The sequence below is a fragment of the Aquarana catesbeiana genome, linkage group LG05, assembly GCF_042186555.1.
Source record: "Aquarana catesbeiana isolate 2022-GZ linkage group LG05, ASM4218655v1, whole genome shotgun sequence".
NCBI lineage: Eukaryota > Metazoa > Chordata > Amphibia > Anura > Ranidae > Aquarana > Aquarana catesbeiana.
The window spans coordinates 128,123,503-128,150,532 of record NC_133328.1 but is presented as its reverse complement, the minus strand read 5'-3'; the positions used below and the strand labels follow the sequence as shown (position 1 = coordinate 128,150,532).

The following is a 27,030-nucleotide window of genomic DNA, read 5'->3' as shown; positions in this document are numbered from 1 at the left end:
CTTGTAGAATTGAGCAATAGTGAATCGTGGGGAAATTTATTTTACTATTTTTATTTATTTTTTAAAATTATTTATTATGATTTTGTGTTTCAAACTTCATCATACCCAGGATATCTACTAGAATCTTGGTGGACAGATCTAAGTGTGTTTTTATCACTAAGAATTACTGGCCTACAATATAAAACTCAAAATAATTGTACTGCTTTGAGACGCAAAAACCTCAAATAATCATACGGCCAGGGAGGTTACCCATTGATTGTTATTGAGGTTTATGCGCAAGATCACATATAATTTTTATACACTTTATTTACACTAGGTGATTAGTGATCACTGTTGGATTTTGCAGCATTTTTACTCTTATATAAATTTTTTTTTTTTTTTTATTTTTTTTTTTTTTTTTTTTTTTTTTGTAGTTCACTCTGAGGTCCTTTTTATTTGTATTTGCGTGATTAACTACTTTGCTGTTCTGTTTTTTTTTTTTTTTTTATATTTCACTTTTCATTTATAAACTTTAAAATGTGTTCATAGAACCATCAAAAATTAAATAATAAATAAATATATATATAATATTTTTGTACTAGAAAAACGTTAGTCCATTTTATAAAAAGGATACATTTACAGAATACAATTTTTCACCTGTGATGAATTAAACTGCTGCTAGTTCTCACACTAAATCATGCCAATTTAAAGCTCATTCTAAAATTGCCTGTTTTTAAGATAATGTCTAAGTATTGCAGTGGTTCTTGACTCCTTTCGACCCAGTAACAGGCCAGATTTTAAGTATTACCTTTTGGAGAGATGCAGACTAGAATACTGCAATCACTGAGCAGCAAATTATATCACTGCTGATGTATTTCAGTTATCTTGCAAACCTGGCCCGTTAGTGGGTCCTGAGGACAGGAGTTGAGAACCACTGAAGTATTGCTTACCTTAAGTCGGGGGTCTTGTGCCAGCCAGCAGTCTGGTCCTCTGCTCTGAAATGTGATAGGACACATCTACGGCATCACTGGTCCCCCATTGTATGTGATGATGTTTAGAGAGATGGTGATCGGTCTACTATATTACCAAAAGTATTGGGACACCTGCTGTTAGATGAATATGAACTTGAATGGCATCCCAGTCTAAGTCTGTAGGGTTCAATATTGAGTTGGCCCACCCTTTGCAGCTATAACAGCTTCAACTCTTCTGGGAAGGCTGTCCACAAGGTTTAGGAGTGTGTCTATGGGAACGTTTGAGTATTCTTCCAGAAGCGCATTTGTGAGATGATGGTCTTTTCCTTAAATATTTGGGAGTTGTTATTGAGATTTGTGTCACAGTAGATGCTAAATCTACAGGTAGCAGGTTAAGTGTCAAAAAGGACTGATTTGTTCCAGGTTTGGCTTGTTTTCAGAATTTACCATTAAGTGTTAATAAGGGATATAACAGGCATTAAAGAGGACGAGGTGTTTCCCAAAAATGATAGATACAATGCTAATTTGTTTTCTCACAACCCAGCCTTTTTTTTTTTTTTTTTGGATTGCTTGACTATCCATGATGGAATTTACAGCAGCTCTGACTGAGCGTTCTCGGGAAGTAAAGTTAACGCTTCAACCATTTGCTATTATTTTCCCTGGCCTCAGGACTGTCTGCATATACTGTAGCTCCCACGCCCTCCTCCATTGCCCTAAACAGTAATGCTGGAACACATTGCTCCTGTATTCTTCAGCCAGTAGATGGCAGTGTTTATAAGTTTGTAGCTGCTCTATGGTAAACTGTCTTTTCTCTGTATAATAAAGTTTCCCGTCTGCAGTTAAAGAGAAAATACCATGTGGAAGAGCAGGCCTGGCTTGCATTCTCTGCTCTAATTCATCCTAAAGGTCTTCTATGGGGTTGAAGTCAGGACTCTGTGCAGGCCAGTAAAGTTCCTCCACCCTAATTGTGCTTATCCATGTCTTTATGGACCTTGCTTTGTGCATTGCTCCAAATCAATTGATGGAGGGGGAATTATGGTATGGGGTTGTTTTTTTGGGGGGGCTGGGCTTGACCTCTTCGTTCCAGTGAAGGGAACTCTTAAAGGGGTTGTAAACCGTCATGTTTTTTCACCTTAATGCTTTCTAGGCATTAAGGTGAAAAAACACCTGGCAGTGACTGATGCCCACCATTTCACTTGCCTGCGCCCTGGAATTTGACCTGGTGGGGATGCGCTGGGGTTCTTGACTCTTGCTTGGATAGATGGATAGCAGTGCAGCAATTGGCTCCCGCTGCTGTCAATCAAATACAATGATGCGGGGCCGAGTCATCCATTGGGTGGCTATGGACGCTGAATGCTGGACTCGGGAGCGTGTCCGCAAGGTAACCCCCTCAGGAGAGCGCTTCTCCTAGGGGGGGGTTATCTGATTTGGGAAGAGCTGCCGCCGGACTCCAGAAAACAAGGTTTGGGGTCACGCTGTGCAAAATGAGCTGCACAGTGGAGCTAAGTATGATATGTTTGTAAGGGTTTATTTTTTTTTTTTTTTTTTTTTTTTTAATAACAATTACTTTAAGGCATCAGCCTACCAAGACAATTTCATGCTCCCAACTTTGTGGAAATGGTTTGGGGATGGCTCCTTCCTGTTCCAACATACCAGGTCCATAAAGAAAGAAATGGATGAGCCAGTTTGGGGTGGAGGAGCTTGATTGTCCTGCACAGAATCCTGACCTCAACCCAATAGAACACCTCTGGGCTGAATTATAGCAAGCCAGGCCTTCTTGTCCACATTAGTACCTGACCATACAAGTGAACTTCTGGAACAATGGTCAAACATTCCCATAGACACTCCTAAACCTTGTGGACAGCCTTCCCAGAAGAGTTGTAGCTTCAAAGGATTGGCCAACTCAATATTGAACCCTACTTACTAAGACTGGGTTGACATTAAAGTTCAGGTCTGTGTGGCTACAGGGAATCGGTCATTACAATCAGTACAAAGAGAGATCGTGGGGTACTCTGGTTTCACTCCTCAGCTGGGAGGGCAGCAATTTTATTGTTTTGTATATGCCCATAATTAGGCTACATTTATATGGCAGCTAGCCCTGGTGCCAATTACAGCAGCAGGAAATTGCTGATTCCTGCAGCTGGTTTTGTTATCTGTGAGCAGCGACCTGTGGCTGTCCACACAGCCAGCAATTACCTATGATGATAGATGCATACATAGTCCTTTAACAGCTGGACACCCCCCCGAACTTCTTGTCTGCTATAGGCTCCTGTCTAGGTTGCCTTGTGCATGATCTGAGTCAAGGATATAGCTATAGCTGACCATAAAGCCATGGTGCCAGAAGCACAGGAGCCCCAGAGCTATCTGACTACACTTTGATCAGTACAGGCAGAAATAGCATTTGGTTAATCCCTTTAGATGAAATTAAAGTGTACAGTATTTCTAGTTGAAACCATTTACTTATGGGTAGAGCAAGGAAGGGTTGGACCCTGAAGTTTTTGTTGCTGATTATGTCACAGTTGGTGAGATTCTTCACCCCTTTGTTTGTACTAATAACCATTGTAACTGAGAAAATTTTAAAGTGGAGTTCCACCCAAAAGTAGAACTTCCGCTTTAAGTACTCCTTGCCCCCTGACATGCCACAGTTGGCACGTCGTCTTTTTTTTTGGGGGGGGGTACCTGGTTTGGAGTGGGACTTCCTATCCCACTACCGACTGCCTAAGCGACCCCCTCCCTCCCGGCAATGTTCTGGGACACATGACAGGTCCCAGAACATTGCCTGGCCATTGACTGAGTGCAACGCAGCTCGCGCCTGACTGTGCAGCCCTAAACTGTCACAGCCGGGCTCCCACACTCACAATGTCGGCACTGCGAAGAGGAGGGGGAGAGAACGGGGGCTTTGGGTGGTCGCATCGCTGGACCGTGGGACAGGTGAATGGCTGTTTATTAAAAGTCAGCAGCTACACTTTTTGTAGCTGCTGACTTTTAATAAACTCAAAAACCAGTGGAACTCTGCTTTAACCCCTTAACAAGAGGTGAAAGGAAATCTAATATTTTAAGATCCTGTTGCCCAACATGTGGCCCATAAGACATATGCAGCTTGCTGAGTGTTGGGCACCATACCTGCCCATAACGTTATGGCCAAAGCCAGCGTCCATATACGATGAGCAGCAGAGGCTGCCAATCTAAGCTGAGCTCCCAACTTTGGGGAAGTCAGCCTGTTGTACAACCCTGGTTATATAAGCTATTAGGACATGATCTGTTGTATAGGACCATGCAGAGTCTGTCAGTTCTACAGCTGCCCTTCTGGAAATGGAGTGCTGAATAACTTGAAGGCTAAAAGAAAATAAGATCATAGTGAATGTGGGTATATACAATTATCTACAAGGGAGGGGGTTGCCACCTGTACCCTATAATATGGACTCATCTTGGATGTCAAAGTAAAATTCTCCATAATGTTGTGGTTCAATATGGAACATAGTTTGCCCCATATATAAAAGGCCATACTCTGCCCTGCTATTGGTTGTGCTGGTGCATGTTGTTTTTTTATTTTTGCCTTTCCTGTGTTGCTCATAGAGGCTGCTCGTTCCTATCTAGTGAGCTGGGTACCTGTGGTCACAGATTTTGGATGTAATCCTGTGGGTATAAATTCCCCCATACAGAGCACACAGACAGTCATAGCAGGTGGGTGGTGGTGACTGATATGAAGGTCTGTAGGTGTGCAAGTACAATGTATTGTTTGAAAGACAAGAGGGTGCACCAGCCTAGCGCATTAACCACGACACCATTTATTCAAAAGGTAAAAATCAATCATTATACTCACAAATGGACATAGTAAAAGGCTCATCACAAATGTAAAAGGAAGATACAACCAGGACCTCTGTACATGCCTCCAGATGGACTGGGAAGACGCAACAAGGGCCTACAGATGCTGATACGTTTCAAGGGAACCGCTTCTTCAGAGCTGAATGTCTGCTGCACACCATGTGTTCTTACAATATATACCATCATATATTAGAGCTATGTCCCTTAGCTCCATCTCTAATTGGCAAGGGGTTGGGTTAATAATGCTAATCAGGTACTTCAGACATTGGCTCACAGGGCTAGCAGTTATCTGCCAATAAAAAATAAGAATAGTCCACCTCCATCAATTCATTCATTGAATTGCATTCCCCATAAACCATACCTGTGTATGGAGTGTTTCCTGCCTCATCTTTATGTGTCACTGGTGATTATCACCTATACATACATCAGCGTATATTGTCAAGATGCATATGTTGCTGTTGAAGTGCATCAAATGTACTGCTTTCCATATATCAGAATTAAGTAATTATATACTGCCAATACAGCGCTCAATACTAAGCACAGCTAATTCATATAAAGAAAAAATCATCTTTGTAGCAAACAGAACCCACAGTTAGCCTCGGTTCACACTGGGACAACTTGTCAGGCGACCTAGCCGCCTGACAAGTAGCGTCCCGTTCTGTACAATGGAACCGTTCTGCGTCGCTCCGACTTAGAAAAAGGTTCCTGTACAACTTTGGGGGCAACTTGCATTGACTTCTATACAGAAGTCGTTTTGCAAGTCACCGCTGAGTCGTCCTGGGTCGCCTGAGGCAGTCGCGCTGCAAGTCGTGCTGCCTCAGTGTGAACGGACCCTTACAATTACAAATTGCTAATAAAGAATTAAATCTGACAACTTAAATGCAAACATAAGTCCATAAAATCTTCTTCAACAAGCAACAAAGTATCATTCTTCCACACGTGAGTTGGTAGCCATCCAATAAAAGACCTCTATCTCAAATTGGAAATGCATTCAGCCTCTCTAAAGACAGTTCAAAGCAGCAGCCCACCTTTTTGGCACCAGGGACCGGTTTCATGGCAGACAGTTTTCAAAGGGACCGGTGGGGGTGGTGTTGTTAATGGGTCGGGGGATATTTACCATCTCCTGCACAGGACTCCTACTCCTACCTGTTTTCAGTCCATGTGTCCTCTCCCAGCTACTTCGCCCGCCCAGCCGACCATGTCATCCTATCAGCATGGCATGGGGCGGGAGGAGCTCTCCATTCTGATCTGCAACTCCTCCCCCCCCCTCGCCCGCCCTTCTGATAGGATGACATTGTCAGCTGGGCGGGCAGAGGAGCCGGGAGAGGACACACGGGCATGGCCGCACAGCAGGGGGTGAGAGGCGACCATGGTCGCCGTTCACCTCCTGCTGTGTGGCCTGGTCATTAATAGGCCACGCACTGTTGGGGAACCCTGCTTTAAAGTATTTGTGAACCCTTACCTTCTACCTATTCAGTTTCAAATAGAAATGCAAGGCAAAACATTTGTGTGTGTGTGTGTAGGTGTGTAATCTTAATATATTGTAAATAAGTTTTTTCTTTTTTATAAGTGATCACATAATCCATAATCTCTTTTCTCAGCTGCAGATAAGTGGCTTAGGGATGTAGGGGGTGGAAAACTGCAGGGGGGCATGTCTGCAAGAAGCAGAGAAACAGCTGTACACCGATCTTCCCTAGCTGTGCAGGGGAACATTTCAGCTTAAGTCTGTTTATTGAAGGCAGGCTGTGCTCCCAAGTAGAATGCAAAGAAGAAATCTGACCACACTGGGATGGATGTACTTCCATGTCTAGTGTGATCAGTTTGAAAAAGAACAGCAGGAGGGCTGGCAGGATCACCAGGAATTGTACACAAAGGAGGCAATTCAAAAAGAACGGGACACTTTTTTTTATACATGTACATAACACAAACACATATCAGGAATTTGAAATGTTGGGGTAACATACACTTTAACAGTTCTTGTGAATTAGATGATCATTCCTTGATAAAATCATTACTAGGCTTCTGGCGGTAGTCTCTCACCCTCCACAGGATCAATGATTGGCAGGTCCAGAAATAATCAGAGATGCACACAGATTGGTACCATCTAAGTAAAGAAACAAAATATTGTTGACACTCTGTCATTTGATTTTATGAGGTGGGGTTAGAAGTCCAGTCATTTAGATATATTTAGCATTAAAGCTTGATATATAGTTGAACATACTACTGCCAAACTATCCCGTTGAAAAATTTGCTCTGTGACGAAACGCGTTGGAGATGGGTTTTGGCAGTTGGCTAGCCGGATTGCACTATGGAGCAGCTTGCTAACCTGTGATCATCAGCCAAGAAGTGCATCTACCTTTCTGGGACCAGCGCTAATGCTGATTGTAATTGAGGCTTTTAGTATCTGAATTCCAGTAAGTGCATTGATTTTTACACTTTTTGAAATATGTTTAAACCTGTACTGTTTTATTTCTGGACCTGCCATTCATTGATCCTGTGGAAGATGAGGAATTACCTGTCACAAGTTTGCAGCTAGAAGCTTAGCAACAATTTTTATCAAGGAATGATCATCACTTTCACAAGCAGTATTACCTGTCCTGAGAGAGAGACGCAAATCAAGAGGGTTGGATTTCTAGTTTGGGATAGAGGTCTTTTATTGGGTGGATGCCAACTCATGTGTGGAAGGATGATACTTTGTTGCTTGTTCGGGAAGATTATGGATTTATGTTTGTGTTTATGTTGTAATATTTTGTTTCTTTATACACCAAAGATTTTTTTTTTTTTATATGAAAGCTGTTATTAGTTTTAAACGCTGTACTGGCAATTTATTCACTTTCTGGCATTCGATTTGTTTCATTTAAGGGATTTTGTAACACAGGGGTACTTGATTCACATACAGTATATATATTTTTACATATTGGTGTGTTTCATGACTTTCTTAATTTAGGGGAAATGCTGAGTGAGATATAAAGCTTAAATAGTAGAGTTAGGGTCCTTTCACACGGGATGGATCCGTGATAATCCGCCCCGTGAACATCCGCTTGCTCAGCTCAGCGGGGATCGCTTCACCGATCCCCGCTGAGTAGGCAGATGTCAGAACGCCGCTCTCCCCTATTGGGGATCGGATGACGACGGACCGTAGTGTCCGTCGTCACCCGATCTGATCCGGAAACGGATGGAAAAGTAGGTTTTTCCTCCGTTACACTTTTTCGGATTGGAGCGGGTCGGATGTCAGCGGACATGTCACCGCTGACATTGGACGCTCCATAGAGGTCTATGGAGGGTCCGCTCAGGTCCCCCTAAAAAACTGACAGGCGGACCTGAACGGATCGTTCATGTGAAAGAGGCCTTAGGCTTTTACCTACTGCAAGTGATCACATGTAAACATAGATATTTGGCCTAAGCTGGCAATTTGCCTGATCATCTTTTGTTAATTTGCCCTTGACACCTGTAATGACTTTTGACCCCTGCATTACTTACTCTTAACCCTGACTATTGCACTCTGTGCATTTATTACTTCTAACCCTTTCTTTGTGTTACCTGTGACCCGTGTGCAATACTTACTTCTGACCCCTGCACTCTGTGCATTACCTACTCCTGACTTCTGCAATCTGTGTGTTGCTTACCTGGCTGCTAATGTTTTATGTGTATCTGACACCTGTAATAGCTTACACCTGTGCCCTGTACGCTGTGCAATACTTACTCCTGATCCCTGCACTTTGTGCGTTACTTACTCCTGATCCCTGTACTCTGTGTGTTTTTTACTCCTGATCCCTGCACTCTATGCGTTTCTTACTCCTGATCCATGCATTCGGTGTGTTACTCCTCATCCCTGCTGTGACGGGAGTCACTTTGGGTGGATGGGTTTGTGCAACTCAGCTTACCTTGGGGAGCTCTGGAAACTTCCTCCTCTTATGTGTAAATCACCCTGTGTCCATTAGGGGCACATGGTGACCGAGAACCCCACTATGATCTGTACTAGTCTGACTCGCTGTACAGCCACACTGGAATATTGTATATATATATATATGTATATATTGTGTGTTGTCTCATGCTGTTGATGGACTCTTTACTGGGATCGTTTGGGGTGTGGTTGTATTCCATTGTTTTATTGTGTCTGTCGACCTCAGAAGAAAAGTATATTATGGGATGTGTATCTCTGTGGAAGTGATGGGGGTCCTCCAACAGCTCTCCCTGCTGATAAGACTGTTTACTGATGAGAATTTTGAATACACCTGACCTGTGTGTCTATCGTTATTGGACAGTTTACCCCGCCCTGAATCCAAGGGTGGGGGGAGTGACTCTGAGTTATATATCTGTGGTAACATGTGCTTGAATAATAAGAGTTTTTTGATGTTTTTCACCCTACACTGTGTTATGACTAGTGACTGGGTGAGCTAAGGGGTCTTGGATAGTGCTGGTTCTGGACAGAGGAAGCATTTACGGCAGACATAGTCCTGTTGAGAACAAGGGTTCGTCACACCTGCATTCCCTGCATTATTTACTCCTGATCTCTGCATCCTGTGCGTTATTTATTCCTGATCCCTGCACTCTGTGCGTTGTTCCTGATCCCTGCACTCTGTGCGTTGCTCCTGATCCCTGCACTCTGCACTTTACTTACACCTGATCCCTGCACTCTGCGTGTTTCTTACTCCTGGTCCCTGCAGTCTGTGCGTTGCTCCTGATCCCTGCACTCTGTGTGTTACTCCTAATCCCTGCACTCTACTTACGTCTGATCCCTGCACTCTACTTACTGTACGTCTAATCCCTGCACTCTACTTACGTCTGATCCCTGCACTCTGCGTGTTTCTTACTCCTGATTTCTGCATTTGGTGTGTTGCTTACTCCTGATCCCTGCAATGTATGTGTTAATTACTACTGATCCCTGCAATGTGTGTGTTAATTACTACTGATCCCTGCATTATTTACTCCTAATCCCTGCACTCTGTGCGTTACTTACTTCTGATCCCTGCATTCTGTGCGTTATTTACTCTTATCCTTGTACTCCTGACCTCTGTACTATCCTCTGTGTTATGCACTCTTGACCCACAGCAGAGTAGGCTTGAGTTATATTTACCCACACCCTTTATGCCCCTCTCCCTGTTACTGCAAATTAGCCACACCCACAGCTGGACATAGTGATTAGCCCCGCCTTCAGTGGTGCACAGAAAGGAACAAATACAGTGACAGCTTTTCTATCCCTTCCCTACTCTATCCAAACTAAAAAAAAATAGAATTAGGCTATACTGTACATGCACTGTAAGGTATACACAGTCCTGCCCCCCCCTTATAAAACTGCTACGACAGTAATCCATATCCTGTTGTATGACTAGTTGGGTATATCTGTGAGATGGGGGTTATAGAGACACTGGGGCCCCTGGTTGGCTGTGGCCCTAACATGCAGAGTGGTGTCCTGTGTGCGGTGTATCCCTGGCTGTCATGCAGGGGGAGGGGCTTGCGGTAATCGGAGTCTCCCTGGCTCTAGCTACCATGCAGGGGGCGGGGCTTGCAGTGATCGGCGTCTCCCTGGCTGTTATGCAAGGGGCGGGGCTTGCAGTGATCGGAGACTCCCTGGCTGTCATGCGGGGGCGGGGCTTGCAGTGATCGGAGGCTCCCTGGCTGTCATGCGGGGGAAGGGCTTGCATTGATCGGAGGCTCCCTGGCTGTCATGCAAGGGGCGGGGCTTGCCGTGATTGGCGTCTCCCTGGCTGCCATGTAGGGGGCGGGGCTTGCAGTGATCGGCGTCTCCCTGGCTGTCATGCGGGGGCGGGGCTTGCAGTGATCGGAGGCTCCCTGGCTGTCATGCGGGGGAAGGGCTTGCATTGATCGGAGGCTCCCTGGCTGTCATGCAAGGGGCGGGGCTTGCCGTGATTGGCGTCTCCCTGGCTGTCATGCGGGGGCGGAGCTTGCAGTGATCGGCGTCTCCCTGGCTGTCATGCAAGGGGCGGGGCTTGCAGTGATCGCAGTCTCCCTGGCTGTCATGCGGGGGCGGGGCTTGCAGTGATCGGAGTCTCCCTGGCTGTCATGTAGGGGGCGGGACTTGCAGTGATCGGAGTCTCCCTGGCTGTCATGCGGGGGCGGGGCTTGCAGTGATCGGAGTCTCCCTGGCTGTCATGCAGGGGGCGGGGCTTGCAGTGATCGGAGGCTCCCTGGCTGTCATGCAGTGGGCGGGGCTTGCAGTGATCGGTCAGAGGGGAGAGGACGCTGAGCGGCTGACAGTCGATGTCCGGGCCCTGCACCAAGTGAGTATATCGGTGATGGGGGGATAGAATGACACGTCTGCATGGAGTGTGCAGGATGGAAGGATGGAAGGATGGATGCACCATGGAGGGTGTCCATAGCACGGGCGATGCTCTCCTTCCTTCCTTCCCCCGATGTCGATGTGATGAGGACGGATTGCTCCATCCGATCACATAGTGATGGGGCTCCTCTGTATGATCTCTGATAGTGAGAGGCTGAGCAGAGGTGTGCCTCCTGATATAGAGGACCATCATGTCCTACCTGTGTCCTTCAGGCTGGGTTATCCATGTCTGATCATTACTTCTATACATTCCATATCAGATCGGGGACACCATGCAGAGATGGGTGTCATGCAGTACAGGGCTGTGCCTTGTCCTCTGTATCCCCAGTGTGTCTGTCAGTCTATCACACAGGGCAGAGATTATGGAATACAATGCTCGGGGTGATCACAGCTCTCACATATCATTCATTCATGGATTTAGGACAGTGCAGCATGGATGAGAATGGTCATCTGTCCAGTATTAGGCCTCATTGGGAAAGTCGGAGAACAATGTCAGTACAGTATATTGGAGGGACTTTGCTTACATTGGGGTATGTATGACATCCTCAGTCCAGGCTCCATCCACAGCTGTCATACATACTCAGCACCAATCACAGAGCAATGGAGTGTGCAAAGATTTACTTCTGTATATTCTTGGAGCACACACTTCCATCTCAGATCCGGGGTCAGATGTGAATTTGCTTATTATACATATGTCTGATTTTTCATGTTACTATTTTCCCAATCATCGTAAGTGGAGGGCAAAATGATCTTCGATGAGCCCTTGTTCACACCAATGCGATTTGTCATGCAATTTGATAGTTCAAAATCGCATGACAAGGCACACCCTATTTTTGGCAATGGAACCCTTCAAATTATTACCACTTTGAAAAAGGTTCCTGCACTAATTTTCTGCAATTTCATTGCGACTTGCATTGACTTCTGTTAAATGAAGTTGCAAACCGCAATGAAATCAGAGATCCAAATTGCACTAATCTGCGGCTTTGAAATTGCGCTGAAGTAGCACAATGTCAAAACCACTCTAGTGGGAACTAAGGCGTATCCCTGCACCTCATTGATGGAGAACATGACCAAGCCTAAAGAAGAACTTCAACCAAAAGGAGAAGTTCTACTTTTCCACTGCAAACTCCCTTCTCTATCAATTTTGCATATTTTTTTTTGGCGGCGAGCCTGATTTTGACATCTCACCTGTCCCAGAAGACCGTGGGACTATTCACAAAATACACTGCGGCTGTCGCATGTGTAGTGGGAAGCCGGTTTTGAGGCAGCAAGGAGTCACAGTGGGCTCCCTTTGGTAAACATGCCAGCGCCGAAGACCCTGAAGACTGGTGAAGAACTGGCTCGGGTGAGGACAGTGCTGGATCCTTGAACAGGTAAGTATTCCTTTTTTAAAAGTCAGCAGCTACAGTATTTGTAGCTTCTGACTTCATTTTTTTTCATGCAGCCTGAAGATGCTCTTTAAAGAGAAGTTCCAGGTATAGATATTTTATACAGCCTGGACCAATGTAACTCTGTATATATGATAAATGAAAGGGTAAAAGTGCTGCGCTAAGTGATCAATGGATAATCATCAATAGTTGCAAATATCACACAAAAAAGGGGGTTGTATGTGATTTAAAAAAATAAAAATAGAACAAAAAATGACCAAATACTGAATCCCCAAAAAACTGAATTATGAAAACAAATGTTTATAACACAATAGTCTAGTCTGTATATGGTGTGCCCCTGTAGCATTACAGTTCACGAGAAGCTTGAAATGGTGATCCATGGAAAATAATAGCCACCAATGTGATAATCGCACTACCGTAATTAATGAGGGTATGCTAACCAGAAAATGTGGACCCAAATACCTTACGGTAGTGAGTCACATAAACAGGGGTAAATAGACATCACATCGGAAAGGCCAGATCACTCAGGTGCCATGGATGGGATGGATCTCTCATATCCCCACAGCTCTGGTTTAGATGAATGCCAACATAAACCTGCTGTCTCTCTGAGTGGACACATACCAAGCAATCGCACATAGTGTAAAACCATCATAAACCAATTTATAGTCCACAATGTGGACTATTGTGTTATGAACATTTGTTTTCATAATTCAGTGTTTTTAGGATTTAGTATTTGGCCATTTTTTGTTCTATTTTTATTTTTTTGATTCACATACAACCCCCTTTTTTGTGTGCGATATTTGCAATTATTGATGAATATGCATTGATCACTTAGCCCAGCACTTTTACCCTTTCATATTTTACACAATATATGTCAATTGTGGTGTTAGCAGCTTTGTCATAACATTAGCGCAGTAATCCTTTTTTTTTTTTTTTTTTTTAATATACAATAAATGGCTGATGCCCCCAGAATCTGGAAATCACTAAAATAGACAGCTCTTCTCTAGCAATCTCCACTTGCTTCCAAGTGCCGTGCTGAGCGGCTGGCCTGATGCATTCTTAATACAGGACATCAACTGCTCAGCACCAGCGCCATTCAGGGAATGCTTTGCATTTTCTGAATGAATGCAAAGCAAACGCTGATTAGAAGAGGTGGAGAGTTGGGAAGTGAATGGCCAGCCACTCAGCACAGGACCCAAGAGCTCATTGGATTAGTGGTGTGTACTTTAGTGATTTCCAGGGACATCAGCCAGGTACGCTATATAGATAAAAATTAAAACACAAAAACCTTGCGCCAAAAAAAATTAGTGTGTAATAAATGACTAAATAGCTGCTCCCCAGATAGTGTAGACTGTAGAAGATCTACTAAATTGTAAAGGAAAAGTGATAGGGGGTGCTAACTGTGAATTTTAAACCAACTGTGTGAATGTGACAGTGATAATGGGAGAATTAAATAAACCAATTATCACCACATATAAATACCACATGGAAATCAATGCGCTAGAAACAATAAAAACAATGAAAGTTTAATTGTCCTTTGGACTGTCCATAAAATCTTCCGTGAGGTATCTTCAATAAACCAATAACTTATGATAGAATTCCTCTACCACTTGGCAATAAATTCAAACCACACACCCAATGTGCTCAAAAAAGGATAACCTACTCACCAGATAGTCATGACCTCTTTATTTAAAAAGAAGGTCTGATACTGATTAGTTAGTGATTAGTTAATTCGTTAGTTAATTAGTGATTAGGAAAAATCCTGTGGCTTGCTTGGATAATCATAGGGATAGATCAGGAGACTTGTTTAGATGCAGCCTCCCTCTCCACCATGGTGTCCCATTGGGAATGAAAGAAAGTAAGGGAACCAAATAGTGTAATACTGCTTTATTAAAAAGATTATAGAAAACAAATTGCCTGCTTACATGTTATAGTGCCTTGTCCTGGCACTAAGGATAGCCCGCGTAAGATGCTGATGGGAGCCGCACTCTGGGAGACAAAACCAGGACCCGGAAGTGACGTGACCGCAATGTGCTTCGACGTACGTTTTGCAACGTCATCACAAAGCACTGCTGTCAATCAAAGTCAGTTAGCCAATCAGGAGAGAGAGGAGACGGGGCCAATCCGGGGGCTCCATGTCTGAATGGACCCAGGGAGCAGTGGCCCGACTCAGGTGCCCCTATAGCAAGATGCTTGCTGTGTGGGCACTTGACAGAGGGAGGGACCCGAGAAGAAGATGATCTGGGCTGCTCTGTGCAAATCCACTGCACAGGGCAGGTAAGTATGACATGTTTGTTATTTTTTAGAGAAAAAAAATGAGACTATACGATCACTTTAATCTCTCTTTACTTCCTGGAACGTTGCCTACAACTCTGGGTCTGTCACCTGGAACAAGTGACAGTGCACGTCATCTGAGGGAGAAGGAACTAGTGATATAGCCTTCCAGGATGCATCTGTGAGGCCCTGGTTACATCACCAATGCCTAACTCAACCAGGAGGCTGTCATTGTAAATAAAAGTAAAAAATGTATAAAGTATAAAAAAAAGCATAAGTCTAACTATTGTTATTAACATAACCTATCCTGCCTAACCTGTATAAAAAAAGATCTGTGTACCTATTTTTTTTATGCTTCGGACATGTGATTCTACAGCTCTGACTCAGGGAGCTCTCAACAACAGCTGTGAATTCCGGGAGCCGTGATGTCACCTGTAGGTGATGCAGAGTAGCTTGAGCTGTGGAATCGCCTCTCTGGAGCAGAGGGAATTAAAAAAAAGATAACTATATAGAGATCTTTTTTATACAGGCTAGCCAGGATAGGTCGGAGGAGGGAGGGGGAAATTTGTAAAAGTTTGTTAATCTTAGGCTTTTCTTCCAATTTAACCAATGAATGTAAGATGAGTTCATATTAGCATGCAGAGCTGCATAATTATGTGATTTTTAGCAAAGAAAGGAAAAGTCTATTTTAATGTTTATGTTATCCATTGACTAGCTGCCACTAATAATGGGTACACACGGGAAGTCTTTTTTCATTCAGCCCAAAAAGAAACTTACAGATCTTCACACTAACACATCTGATGTGCGGCGATCTCCCCGCTAGGCTATTGTATTCTGACAGGGAGACTGCCCCCCCCCCCCCCCCCCGCCAGAACACAATGATCAGCAGCACTGATTGTATTCTGAAGCTGGTCGAGGAGCTGTATACACGGGCCGAAAGTCGGGCAATAACTGCTGAACTGACCATTTTTAGTCGATTTTCAGCCTGTGTGTACCTAGCTTTAGGCTTGAGCACTGTCATATAATGGTGGTCACTTGACACCTGGGGAGGGGGAATAATTTTCACATCCCCTACCTCCTATTGATTGAAATTATTTTCAATAATAATTTTGAAATGAAAAAAGTACTCATAATGGACAGGAAAAAATGTAAGGGTTATATGAACAATGTACTGTGTATATATAGTCTTGCCAGTAAAAAAAAATAAAAATGGAACATTAAGATGCGGTGGTTTATTAGCGGCACACCATTAGCAGGAATATATATATATATATATATATATATATTCTATGATGTGCAGGTAAAGAATGTAGAATATACATAGGGATAATAGTGGTGGGGTTTGAGAGTGACAGGTCTGCAGGGGATCCATTTGAGACAGCAATTCAGTTGAGCTGCATTAGTCTGCAAAACAATTACCATATTTGCTAAATTCCTTTTTTCAGACGACAGCACTGCCTTGAGGTGGATTGTAGAGAACAACCCACCTCAAAGCAGTGACTGCATAAAAATGCAGACATGCTGCATTTTGCTGCAACGAAAAGCAGCTCACCGGAAGTCACCGTCATTTATTACGCTGCGTTGCAAAGAAAGCTAGTGAAATATAATTTTATGACATTTTAATAAAGTTAAAAAAGGAAAAGGTAATCATTGCCTCAAAAAATAGTCAGTTTTTCTCAGTACGTGGCAAATGGTCAACCTTGAAATATGCAGGACGCAAACAGGCGATTGTGACAATATGTGGGCCATGTCTGCTACACTTTAAAGTGACACTAAATATCCTTATCCTCCAAAAATAATCAATACACATCCACTATTTAATAGCCCTGTAATCAATTCTTAATGAAATTGTTTCTTTTCCCCCTCACTTCCATTTGTTTGGAATGAGCAGTGCATGTTAATTACAGTCATGTGCACTGTTCTATGCACACTACAAATTCCGTAATCCATAGTCCTTTATCTATCTTTGGAGGAGTAAGGAGTATATAATGCACAAAGTGCAGGGGTCAGAGTACATAACAGAGGTGTGTAAGCAGGGGTCAGGGGTCAGGAATACATAATGCACAGAATGTAGGTGTCATGGGTGTGTAATGCACCATATGCAGGGTCAGGAGTGTATAAGAAACAGAATGCAGTGTAGGACACACAAAGTGCAGAGGTCAGGATAACATAACACAGAGAGTGCAGGAGTCAGGGGTGTGGGGTGTGTAACTCACAGAGTGCTGTGGTCAGGGGTAAGTATAATATTGGAGTCAGCAGTATGTAATACACAGAGTAAAGTTGTCAGGTGTGTGTAATGCACCATATGCAGGGGTCAAGAGTGTATAGCACACAAAGTGCAGGGGTCATGAGTACGCAATGCAGAGATTGCAGTGGTCAGGGGTGGGTAATGTACAGTGTAGGTCTGAAGAGTACAAAATTTCCCCTCAAGCAATATTCTTCCCCGCTTTTTCCTTTTTGGACCCCCCCAAAATAAAAAAATAAATAAAATAAAAGCCACTAATCTGCATGCTTACCCCTCCAAGCACATATCCCTTCTGCAAGCCAAATTTCCCTCTAAACAAAAATACAAAAACTCCCCCCTCTCAGTACAAATCTTCCCCTGTCTTTCCAAATCCCTCCTCCCAGCGTAAATCTTCACACCCCCCCAATCTCTCCTCCCAGCGGAAATCTTCACAACCCCCCCCAATCTCTCCTCCCAGCGGAAATCTTCACAACCCCCCCCAATCTCTCCTCCCAGCGGAAATCTTCACCCCCCCCCAATCTCTCCTCCCAACGGAAATCTTCACACACCCCCCCCCCCCATCTCTCCTCCCAACGGAAATTTTCACCCCCCCAAATCTCTTCTCCCAGCACAAATCTTCATTCCCCCATTCAGGGCTTTTTTTGCCTGCAGCACAATCCCCCCTCCCCTTTTGAACTTACCAGAACCCAGATGCAGCACAGCAAGCAAGAAGATTCCTTCCAGATTTCCCCTTGACTTGTATTATGTGGCACGTTAATGTAGGACATATTTGAGATATCCCACAGTCAAAGCTGAGAAGAAGCCTTTGGGAAAATTCCCATGGCTTTCAATTCTATTGCCCTGACAGGCAGTGAGGCAGGGAGACATGCTGGCTGCTGCAGCTACAGAACCCAGAGCACCTGGTAGGAAATGCAAATGCCCTGGGTGCCCAAGACTAGCACCACCCCTGAATAAATGAAACCCAAACAATGCATGAATAACTTTATTTGTAGAATAAAACAACTTTAACCCATAAAATCTTAATAGAAATATCACCCAATAAACACACAGCATTCACAATGTGGAAGTAGATCTCAATAACACCAAGCTAGTCCCTGGGACAGTCCCTGTGTGGATATGAAATCTTGCCTCATTGTATTACTAGCTCATACCACACTGGAGCATCATCTTGTTTGGATTCAGTCCATGCCGCCTGCCTTACACAGACTTATTGTTGGACTGACAAATACGAATCTGTCTTCTATATTCTATTCATGGATCTTTCCTAGAACACTCCACAGTGACCTTTACTAATTCTAATTCCCATAAGAAACTCATGGGGAGAAAAATCCCATTCCGCATCTAATTACACATAAACAACATATCTAATTAAGTGGTGAAGTTTGAGTAGTTTGTTTTTCCAGGTTTTGCTTTTTACCTGGATGCCATCAGTTGCAAAGGGCTTTAAAGTGTTACTAGGGGCAACATTTTAAAAACGTCATTTATAATACGTCTGTCACTAGCATTGACATAAGCTTTTGTTTTTCTGAGTCCTCTGTAACATAAGTACCATATATAGACCAACATATTGTTCTATGAATGGAGGATAGTAATGTCTCCTGGAATACCAACGCCACATACAGTGCCTTTAAAAAGTATTCATACCCCTTGAAATTTTCCACATTTTGTCATGTTACAACCAAAAAACGTAAATGTATTTTATTGAGATTTTAGGTGATAGACCAACACAAAGTGGCACATAATTGTGAAGTGGAAGGAAAATGATAAATGGTTTTCAAATTTTGTTACAAATAAATATCTGAAAAGTGTGGCATGCATTTGTATTCAGCCCCTTTTACTCTGATACTCCTAACTAAAATCTAGTGGAACCAATTACCTTCAGAAGCCACCTATTTGGTAAATAGAGTCCACCTGTGTGTAATGTAATCTCAGTATAAATACAGCTGTTCTGTGAAGCCCTCAGAGGATTGTTAGAGAACCTTATTGAACAAACAGCATCATGAAGGCCAGGGAACACATAAGACAGGTCAGGGATAAGGTTGTGAAGTTTAAAGCAGGGTTAGGTTATAAAAACAATATCTCAAGCTTTGAACATCTCACGAAGCACTGTTCATTCCATCATTCATGGAAAAAATATGGCACAACTGCAAACCTACCAAGACACGGCCGTCCACCTAAGCTGACAGGCCGGGCAAGGAGAGCATTCATCAGAGGAGCAGCCAAGAGGCCCATGGTAATTCTGGAGGAGCTGCAGAGATCCACAGCTCAGGTGGGAGAATCTGTCCACAGGACAACTATTAGTCGTGCACTCCACAAATCTGGCATTTATGGAAGAGTGGCAAGAAGAAAGCCATTGTTGAAAGAAAGCCATAAGAAGTCCCGTTTGCAGTTTGTAAAAAGCCATGTAGGGGACGCAGGAAACATGTGGAAGAAGGTGCCCTGGTCAGATGAGACCAAAATTGAACTATTTGGCACAAATGCAAAACCCTATTTGTGGCGGAAAACTAAGGCTGGATTCACACCTATGCAGCTTTAGTGCTTTTTGCATTTTGCAGATTTGCACTAGAGTCCATTTAACATGGTTTCCTATGGAACACGATCTGTATTGCAAAATCTGCAAAATGCAAAAAGCACAAAAAATGCATAGGTGTGAATCCAGCCTAACACTGCACATCACCCTGAACACACCATCCCCACCATGAAACATGGTGGTGGCAGCAACATGTTGTGGGAATTCTTTTCTTCAGCAGGGAAGGGAAGCTAGTCACAGACACATGGGGAAATGGATGGAGCCAAATACAGGACAATCTTAGAAGAAAACCCATTAGAGTCTACAAAAGACTTGAGACTGGGGTGGAGGTTCACCTTCCAGCAGGACAACAACCCTAAACATACAGCCAGAGCTACAATGGAATGGTTTAGAGCAAAGCCTATTCGTGTGAATGGCCCAGTCAAAGTCCAGACCTAAATCCAATTGAGAATCTGTGGCAAGACTTGGAAATTGCTGTTCACAGACGCTCTTCATCCAATCTGACAGAGCTTGAGCTATTTTGCAATGAAGAATGGGCAAAAATGTCACTCTCTAGATGTGCAAAGCTGGTAGAGACATACCCAAAAAGACTTGCAGATGTAATTGCAGCGAAAGGGGGTTCTACAAATTATTGACTAAGGGGGTCTGAAAACAAATGCACACCAAACTTTTAACATATTTGTAAAAAAAATTGAAAGCCATTCATCATTTTCCTTCCACTTCACAATTATGTGCCACTTTGTGTTGGTCTATCACCTAAAATCTCAATAAAATACATTTACGTTTTTTGGTTGTAACATGACAAAGAGTGGGGAGGATTAGATTAGTGAACTGTTTAATGTTTGAGTGAAATTCCTCTTTAACTTTTCTGTGAATAAATTCCTGATATGTGACTATATACAGGGAGAAAAAAAAGCTGTAACTTTTTTATAATGAAAGTGACACTAAACAATATCTGTATTCTCCAAAAATAATTCATACACATCCAATACTTATTGGACCTGTAGTCTACATTGTATTTATAATCTACGTTGTATACATAATCTCTTTTAAAGTTGTACTAGAACTATAGGCAAAACTTTTTTTTTATTTTGGATAGAGTGAAGGAGGGCTATAACCCCGATGGCCCCCACTCGTCTCCATACAATTGCTGGGCGGAAGCGACGTCAAAATGTCACTTCCGCCCACAGCTCTTAAAGGGCCATTTAAAAAAAAAAAATTTAAATGACAATTTTTTTTTTTATTGCATTTTAGTGTAAATATGAGATCTGTGGTCTTTCTGACCCCAGATCTCATATTTAAGAGGTTCTGTCATGCTTTTTTCTATTACAAGGGATGTTTACAGTGTAAACATTGTAAAAATAAAAGGTAAAATAAATAAGAAAATAAAAATAATTTAAACGCGCCCCGTCCCGACGAACTCGCGTGCAGAAGTGAATGCATACGTGAGTAGCGCCCGCATACGGTGTTCAAACCACACATGTGAGGTATTGCCACGATCAGTAGAGCAAGAGCAATAATTCTAGCCCTAGACCTTCTCTGTAACTCAAAACATGTAACCTGTGGAATTTTTTAAACGTCGCCTATGGAGATTTTTAAGGGTAAAGGTTTGTCGCCATTCCATGAGCGGGCGCAGTTTTGAAGCATGTTGGGTATCAATTTACTCGGCGTAACATTATCTTTCACCATATAAAAAAAATTGGGCTAACTTTACTGTTGTCTTATTTTTTAATTAAAAAAAGTGTATTTTTTCCAAAAAAAAGTGCACTTGTAAGACCGCTGCGCAAATACGGTGTGACAGAAAGTATTGCAACGACCGTCATTTTATTCTCTAGGGTGTTAGAAAAAAAAAGTATAATGTTTGGGGGTTCTAAGTAGTTTTCTAGCAAAAAAAAACTGTTTTTAACTTGTAAACAACAAATCTCAGAAAGTGGCTCTTTCCTTAAGTGGTTAAAGCGGAGTTCCACCCACTTTTGAGAGGTGGTCTTAAATGAAAGACCACCTCTCCACCACTCGTTTTTGGCTAGTTAAAAAATTTTTTTTCTTCTAACTTACCTTTCTATGAAGTACAGCCTGTACTTCTGATCCATCCGGTCCCTGGCGCAGGATGTTATATCCTCTTCTTCGGCGAGCCCCCCCGATGTCTTCTGGAACATGTGTGTGTCCCAGAAGACAGCCGGCCATTCACACATCGTCGCGCGACTCGCGCATGCACAGTAGGAAACAGGCAGTGAAGCCCCAAGGCGCTCCACTGCCTGTTTCCCTTAATTAGAATGGCAGTGCCTACACCCGATCCGATGGACGGATCGGCCTCAGGGGGCTGACATCGCGGGCTCCATGGACAGCTAAGTGTCCTTACAGTGTTTGTAGCTGCTGACTTTTAAAAAAAAAAAATTTGCGGGTGGAATACCGCTTTAATCTACAAGCAGTTGTGAAGCTCCAGTCAGGTCTGGGACAATGCCATCAATGTGTTGCAGACATAAGGAAGCATTTTGGACTCATCTTCCCCAATGATCAGACTGCAACATTGTAACTTTGTAGCAAGATAAAGCGAGACACATAATCCTTTACATGACTGTGGCATCCCTGCGCAAGCATTTCAGTCTAGGAAGGAGATGCTGGGGAATATGATATTACTTGTATTTTGGCCTTTCTTCATTTCAGTCTAGAAACTTCTTGCCTCACAATCCCTCATGAAGACTTTTTTAGGGAGTTGGGCCTTGAAAAAGTATTCATACCCCTTGAAAATTTCCACATTTTGGCACGTTACAACCAAAAACATAAATGTATTTTATTGGGATTTTATGTGATAGACCAACACAAAGTGGCACATAATTGTGAAGCTGAAGGAAAATAATAAACGGTTTTCAACTTTTTTTTACAAATAAATATCTGAAAAGTGTGGTATGCATTTGTATTCAGCCCCCTTTGCTCTGATACCCCTAACTAAAATCAAGTGGGACGAATTGCCTTCAGAAGTTACCTAATTAGTAAATAGTAAATTAGTAGAGTCCACCTGTGTGTTACCTCAGTATAAATTCAGCTGTTCTGTGAAGCCCTCAAAGGTTTGTTAGAGAACCTTTGTGAACAAACAGCATTATGAAGGTCAAGGAACACACCAGACAGGAAGGGATAAAGTTTTGGAGAAGTGTAAAGCAGGGTTAGGTTACAAAAATCCATCATCTGAAAATGGAAAGAGTATGGCACAAATGCAAACCTACCAAGACATGGCCGTCCACCTAAACCGACAGGCCGGGCAAGGAGAGAAATAACCAGAGAAGCAGCCAAGAGGCCCATGGTAACACTGGAGGAGCTGCAGAGATCCACAGCTCAGTAGGAAGAATCTGTCCACATGACAACTATTAATCCTGCAGTTCACAAATCTGGCCTTTATGTAAGAGTGGCAAGAAGAAAGCCATTGTTGAAAGAAAACCATAAGAAAACCCATTTGCAGTTTGTGAGAAGCCATGTGGGGGACACAGCAAACGTGGAAGAAATGGCTTTGGTCAGATGAGACCAAAATTTAACTTTTTGGCATAAAAGCAAAAAGCTATTTGTGGCAAAAAACTAACACTGCACATCACCCTAAACACACCATCCCCTACCGTGAAACATGGTGGTGGCAGCATCATGCGGGGATGCTTTTCTTCAACAGGGACAGGGAAGCTTGTCATAGGTAATGGGAAGTTGAATGGAGCCAAATACAGGGTAATCTAATGCCACATACACACGAGCGGAATTTCCATCGGAAAAATCTTGGATGGTTTTTCCAACTGAATTCCGTTCAAGCTTGGCTTGCATACACACGGTCACACAAAAGTACGCTGAACCTTTGACCATCAAGAAGCGGTGATGTACAACACTACGACGAGCCGAGAAAATGAAGTTCAATGCTTCCGAGCATGCGTCGAATTGTTTCCGAGCATGCGCAAGAATTTTGTGCATCGGAATTGGTACAGACCATCGGAATTTCAGATCGGAACTTTTTCCGACCGAAAAATTGAGAACATGCTCCCAATCTTTTGCTGGCTGGAGTTCCGCCAGCAAAAGTCTGATGGAGCATACACACGGTCGCATTTTCGGACCAAAAGCTCTCATCGGACTTTTGCTGGTGGAATTTCCACTCGTGTGTACAGGGCATTAGAAGATTGGTTTAGATCAAAGCATATTCATGTGTTAGAATGGCCCAGTCAAAGTCCAGACCTAAATCCAATTGAGAATCTGTGGCAAGACTTGAAAATTGTTGTTCACAGACGCTCTTCATCCAACCTGACAGAGCTTGAGCTATTTGGAAAGAAGAATGGACAAAAATGTCACTCTCTAGATGTGCAAAGCTGGTAGAGACATACCCAAAATGACTTGCAGCTGTAATTGCAGCGAAAGGTGGTTCTACAAAGTACTGACTGGGGCTGAATACAAATGCCCCCCACACTTTTCACATATTCATTTGTAAAAAAAAATTGAAAACCATTTATAATTTTCCTTCCACTTCACAATCATGTGCCACTTTGTGTTGGTCTATCACATAAAATCCCAATAAAATAAATTTCTGTTTTTGGTTGTAACATGACAAAAATGTGGAAAATTTCAATGGGCATGAATACTTTTTCAAGGCACTGTGAATCCCCAAATTCAACCTTTTGTGTAACCTTGAGATCTCAATCTGGTACTTCAGTGACCTCCCTCTGAACCAATTAAGGATATTCATTTGGAAGACCTTGGGTCGGGTTGCCTTCCTGGTAGCCATTACATCTGTTAACCATGTTTCTGAATAGGCAGCTCTTTCTGGTAAAGGGCCCTTTCCTGTTTTAGACAAGGATAAAGTGATTTTAAGATCAAAACCCTTCTTGCTTCCCGAGGTTGTCTCTCCCTTTCACCCCATTAAAGACATTGCCTTCCCTTAGTCCTCCCCCAAAACATGACAAGAAAATCACCCTATATTCCCTAGATGTGGTCTGTCATGGTTCATCTGAAGTCACAGCCTCTATTCACAAGGCCTTCTTTGTCCTGGATGTGGGCCCCAATATGGGGGAATCTTGCTTCCTATTCAAACGTTGCTAGGTGGATCAGGCAATTCATTTCATATGCCCTTAGGGACAGAGTTCCTTCTTTCCCATATCAGAGTCCATTACACTATGGCTGTTTTTTTGTTTCTTGGAATTTTCAGTGACCAATCACCTGAGTAGCTGCAAATAACCCATTGTCTAAGAATACAAGTCCAGTGTCCTTTACTGTACTCCGAGTTAAGGATTTCTTTTTTTTGTAAAAATTCCTATTTTATATTATTCCTTTTTATTTAATGGGAGGCCAGTTGTAAAGACTTATTTTTTTCCTTAAATAATAAACATGGTATGCTTACCTGCTCTGTGAATTTGTATTGCACAGAGCGACCCTGAACCTTCTCTTCTGTGTGTGCGACCCCATAGCAAGCTTTGTGCTGTGGGGGCACATGTGACCATAGACACACACAGTGTGGCTGCCCACGCCACCCCCTGCTCTTTGCTCACAGGATTTTATTGACAACAGCAGGAACCAATGCTGCTGCCTCTCTGTCCTGTGAAGCAGGGAGAGAGGAGGGAACCTCTACAGTCGGGAACAGTGCTGGATCGGGTGAGGATGCAAGGGTAAGTATTTGGTGGGGTTGTGGCGTTAGAAATACTGAGACATTTTTTACCCTAATTACCTTAAAGTGGTTCTAAAGGCTCCAGGTTTTTTTACCTTCATGCATTCTATGCATGAAGGTAAAAAACCTTCTCTGTTCAGAGGCCCCCCCTTATACTTGCATGAGCCCAATCTTCCTCCAGCGCTGTGCACGAGAGCCTCGGCTCTCAGTGGACTCTCTTTTCTCAATGGCTGAGACAGCATTGGCTTCCACTGCTGTCAATCTCAGCCAGTGAGCCAATGAGGAGAAAGAGGAGTGGGGCCAAGCCATGGCTCTGTGTGAATGGACATGCAGAGTAGTGGCTCGGGAGCGAGCCTGCTCGGGTGCCTCCAGAGCAAGCTGTTTGTTCTGGGGGCACTCGGCAGGAGGGAAGGGTGAGGAGCACTGGCAGGGGACTTGAGAAGAGGAGGATCAGGGCTGCTGTGTGCAAAAATACTGGACAGAGCAGGTAAGTATAACATGTTTATTATTCCTTTATCGTACATCATGGGACACAGAGCCATAGTAATTACTATGTGGGTTATATAGGCCACCTTTAGGTGATGGACACTGGCACACCTTAAGACAGGAAGTCCACTCCCTATATAACCCCTCCCACTACTGGGAGTACCTCAGTTTTTTCGCCAGTGTCTTAGGTGTTGGTCACGAGTAAAGATGTGCTGTGCTGAGCTCCACTGGAATATTCCTTGCTGGGGCAGGCTATGCAACCGGATCCATTCAAAGTGTCTTTTCAGGCCGAATTGAATGGTACCTGGTCCTCGTGGCAGAAGAAACGAGGTTTAGCTTGTAACGCTTCCCTTTTTAGAGAGCTGGACCCCGGGATACAGTGCTTTGGTTTTTTCAGCCATAAAGTTTTCCTTGCAGGGTGCTTTACGGGTCCAGGGGTATGGATCCCTCGATAAAAAGGGGCCCTGGTCCCTGAAGGTTTGTTAACGGAGTCCACCGTGAGGTGTGAAGATTGGGTCTGTCGATTTTACCACAGAATCCCTGCGGCAGGATAAGGTAAGTGGAGATTCCTAAGGAATTTTACATTTTCTTATGGATTGTCTCCTTTTAAAAAGTAAATGTTGTCATGCTTAAAGTCACCACTGGGGGCTGTATAGAGCATGTAAATTGTCATGCTTTCCTTAGATCGCTCTGTGCCAGCAAAAGCTGCAAACTTTCCTCCGGCTAGCAGTCCCAGGCCTCCGGTAAGCTGTTGATTTCTTCTGGGGATTTCTTTGAAAAAGACACCCCCCCACCTGGGCAGAAGCACTCCCCTCTCCCTGGATAGGTAGGGGGAAGCCAGAACTATCAGCGGATGCCGCTCCGCTCTCCACCGCCACGGCATGGTGGTTTGTCACAGCTCTCCTCCTTGCGCGCTCCCTCCCCCACACACACGCCGATCCTGTCGGATCGGAAGCCCGCGCTGGAAAACGATCTTTTTGAAAAGAGGAAGGTAGTGGCGCAGTGGAAATATGAAGGGGGCGTGGCTTGGCACGGCATTAGCGTGAGGCAACGCCCAGCGCAGGAGTACATTAAAAAATCTCCATTTTGCTGACAGCAGCTGACAGAGGGAAACAAGGGTAGAAGGGGGCATGTAAGTGGTGACACAAGCATTCCCTTGGCACATTTACTGAAGCATCAGGCTGAGCATTGATAGCAGTGGCAGTTGCTGGACTATTTGCTCAAGCAGTTGGTGCAATTTTTTCTGGTAGTACCTCCTGCATTTGTGCATCGGGGTATGGTCAGAAAGAGAGGTAGAAACACCCCAAAAAAAGGCTCAAAAGTGTCTCCCTCAAGCTCTAAGAAGCTTAGTCTCATCTCTACAATGGCATCCTCCCCTGAGAGATTTGAGGTGGTTGGTCAGAGTGAG

General features: G+C 43.6%; 1 protein-coding gene across 2 annotated transcripts in view; it reads left to right on the top strand.

Moving 5' to 3' along the window:
* The first annotated feature begins 10,865 nt into the window (after positions 1-10,865).
* SCRN1 (secernin 1) overlaps positions 10,866-27,030 on the top strand; it is a 53,711-nt gene continuing 37,546 nt past the window's right edge. For both annotated transcript variants that reach the window (XM_073630177.1, XM_073630176.1), the window contains exon 1: positions 10,866-11,017. In XM_073630177.1, the coding sequence (XP_073486278.1) occupies positions 10,998-11,017 (20 nt within the window). In that variant the 5' untranslated portion in view covers positions 10,866-10,997. The remainder of the gene's footprint in view (positions 11,018-27,030) is intronic.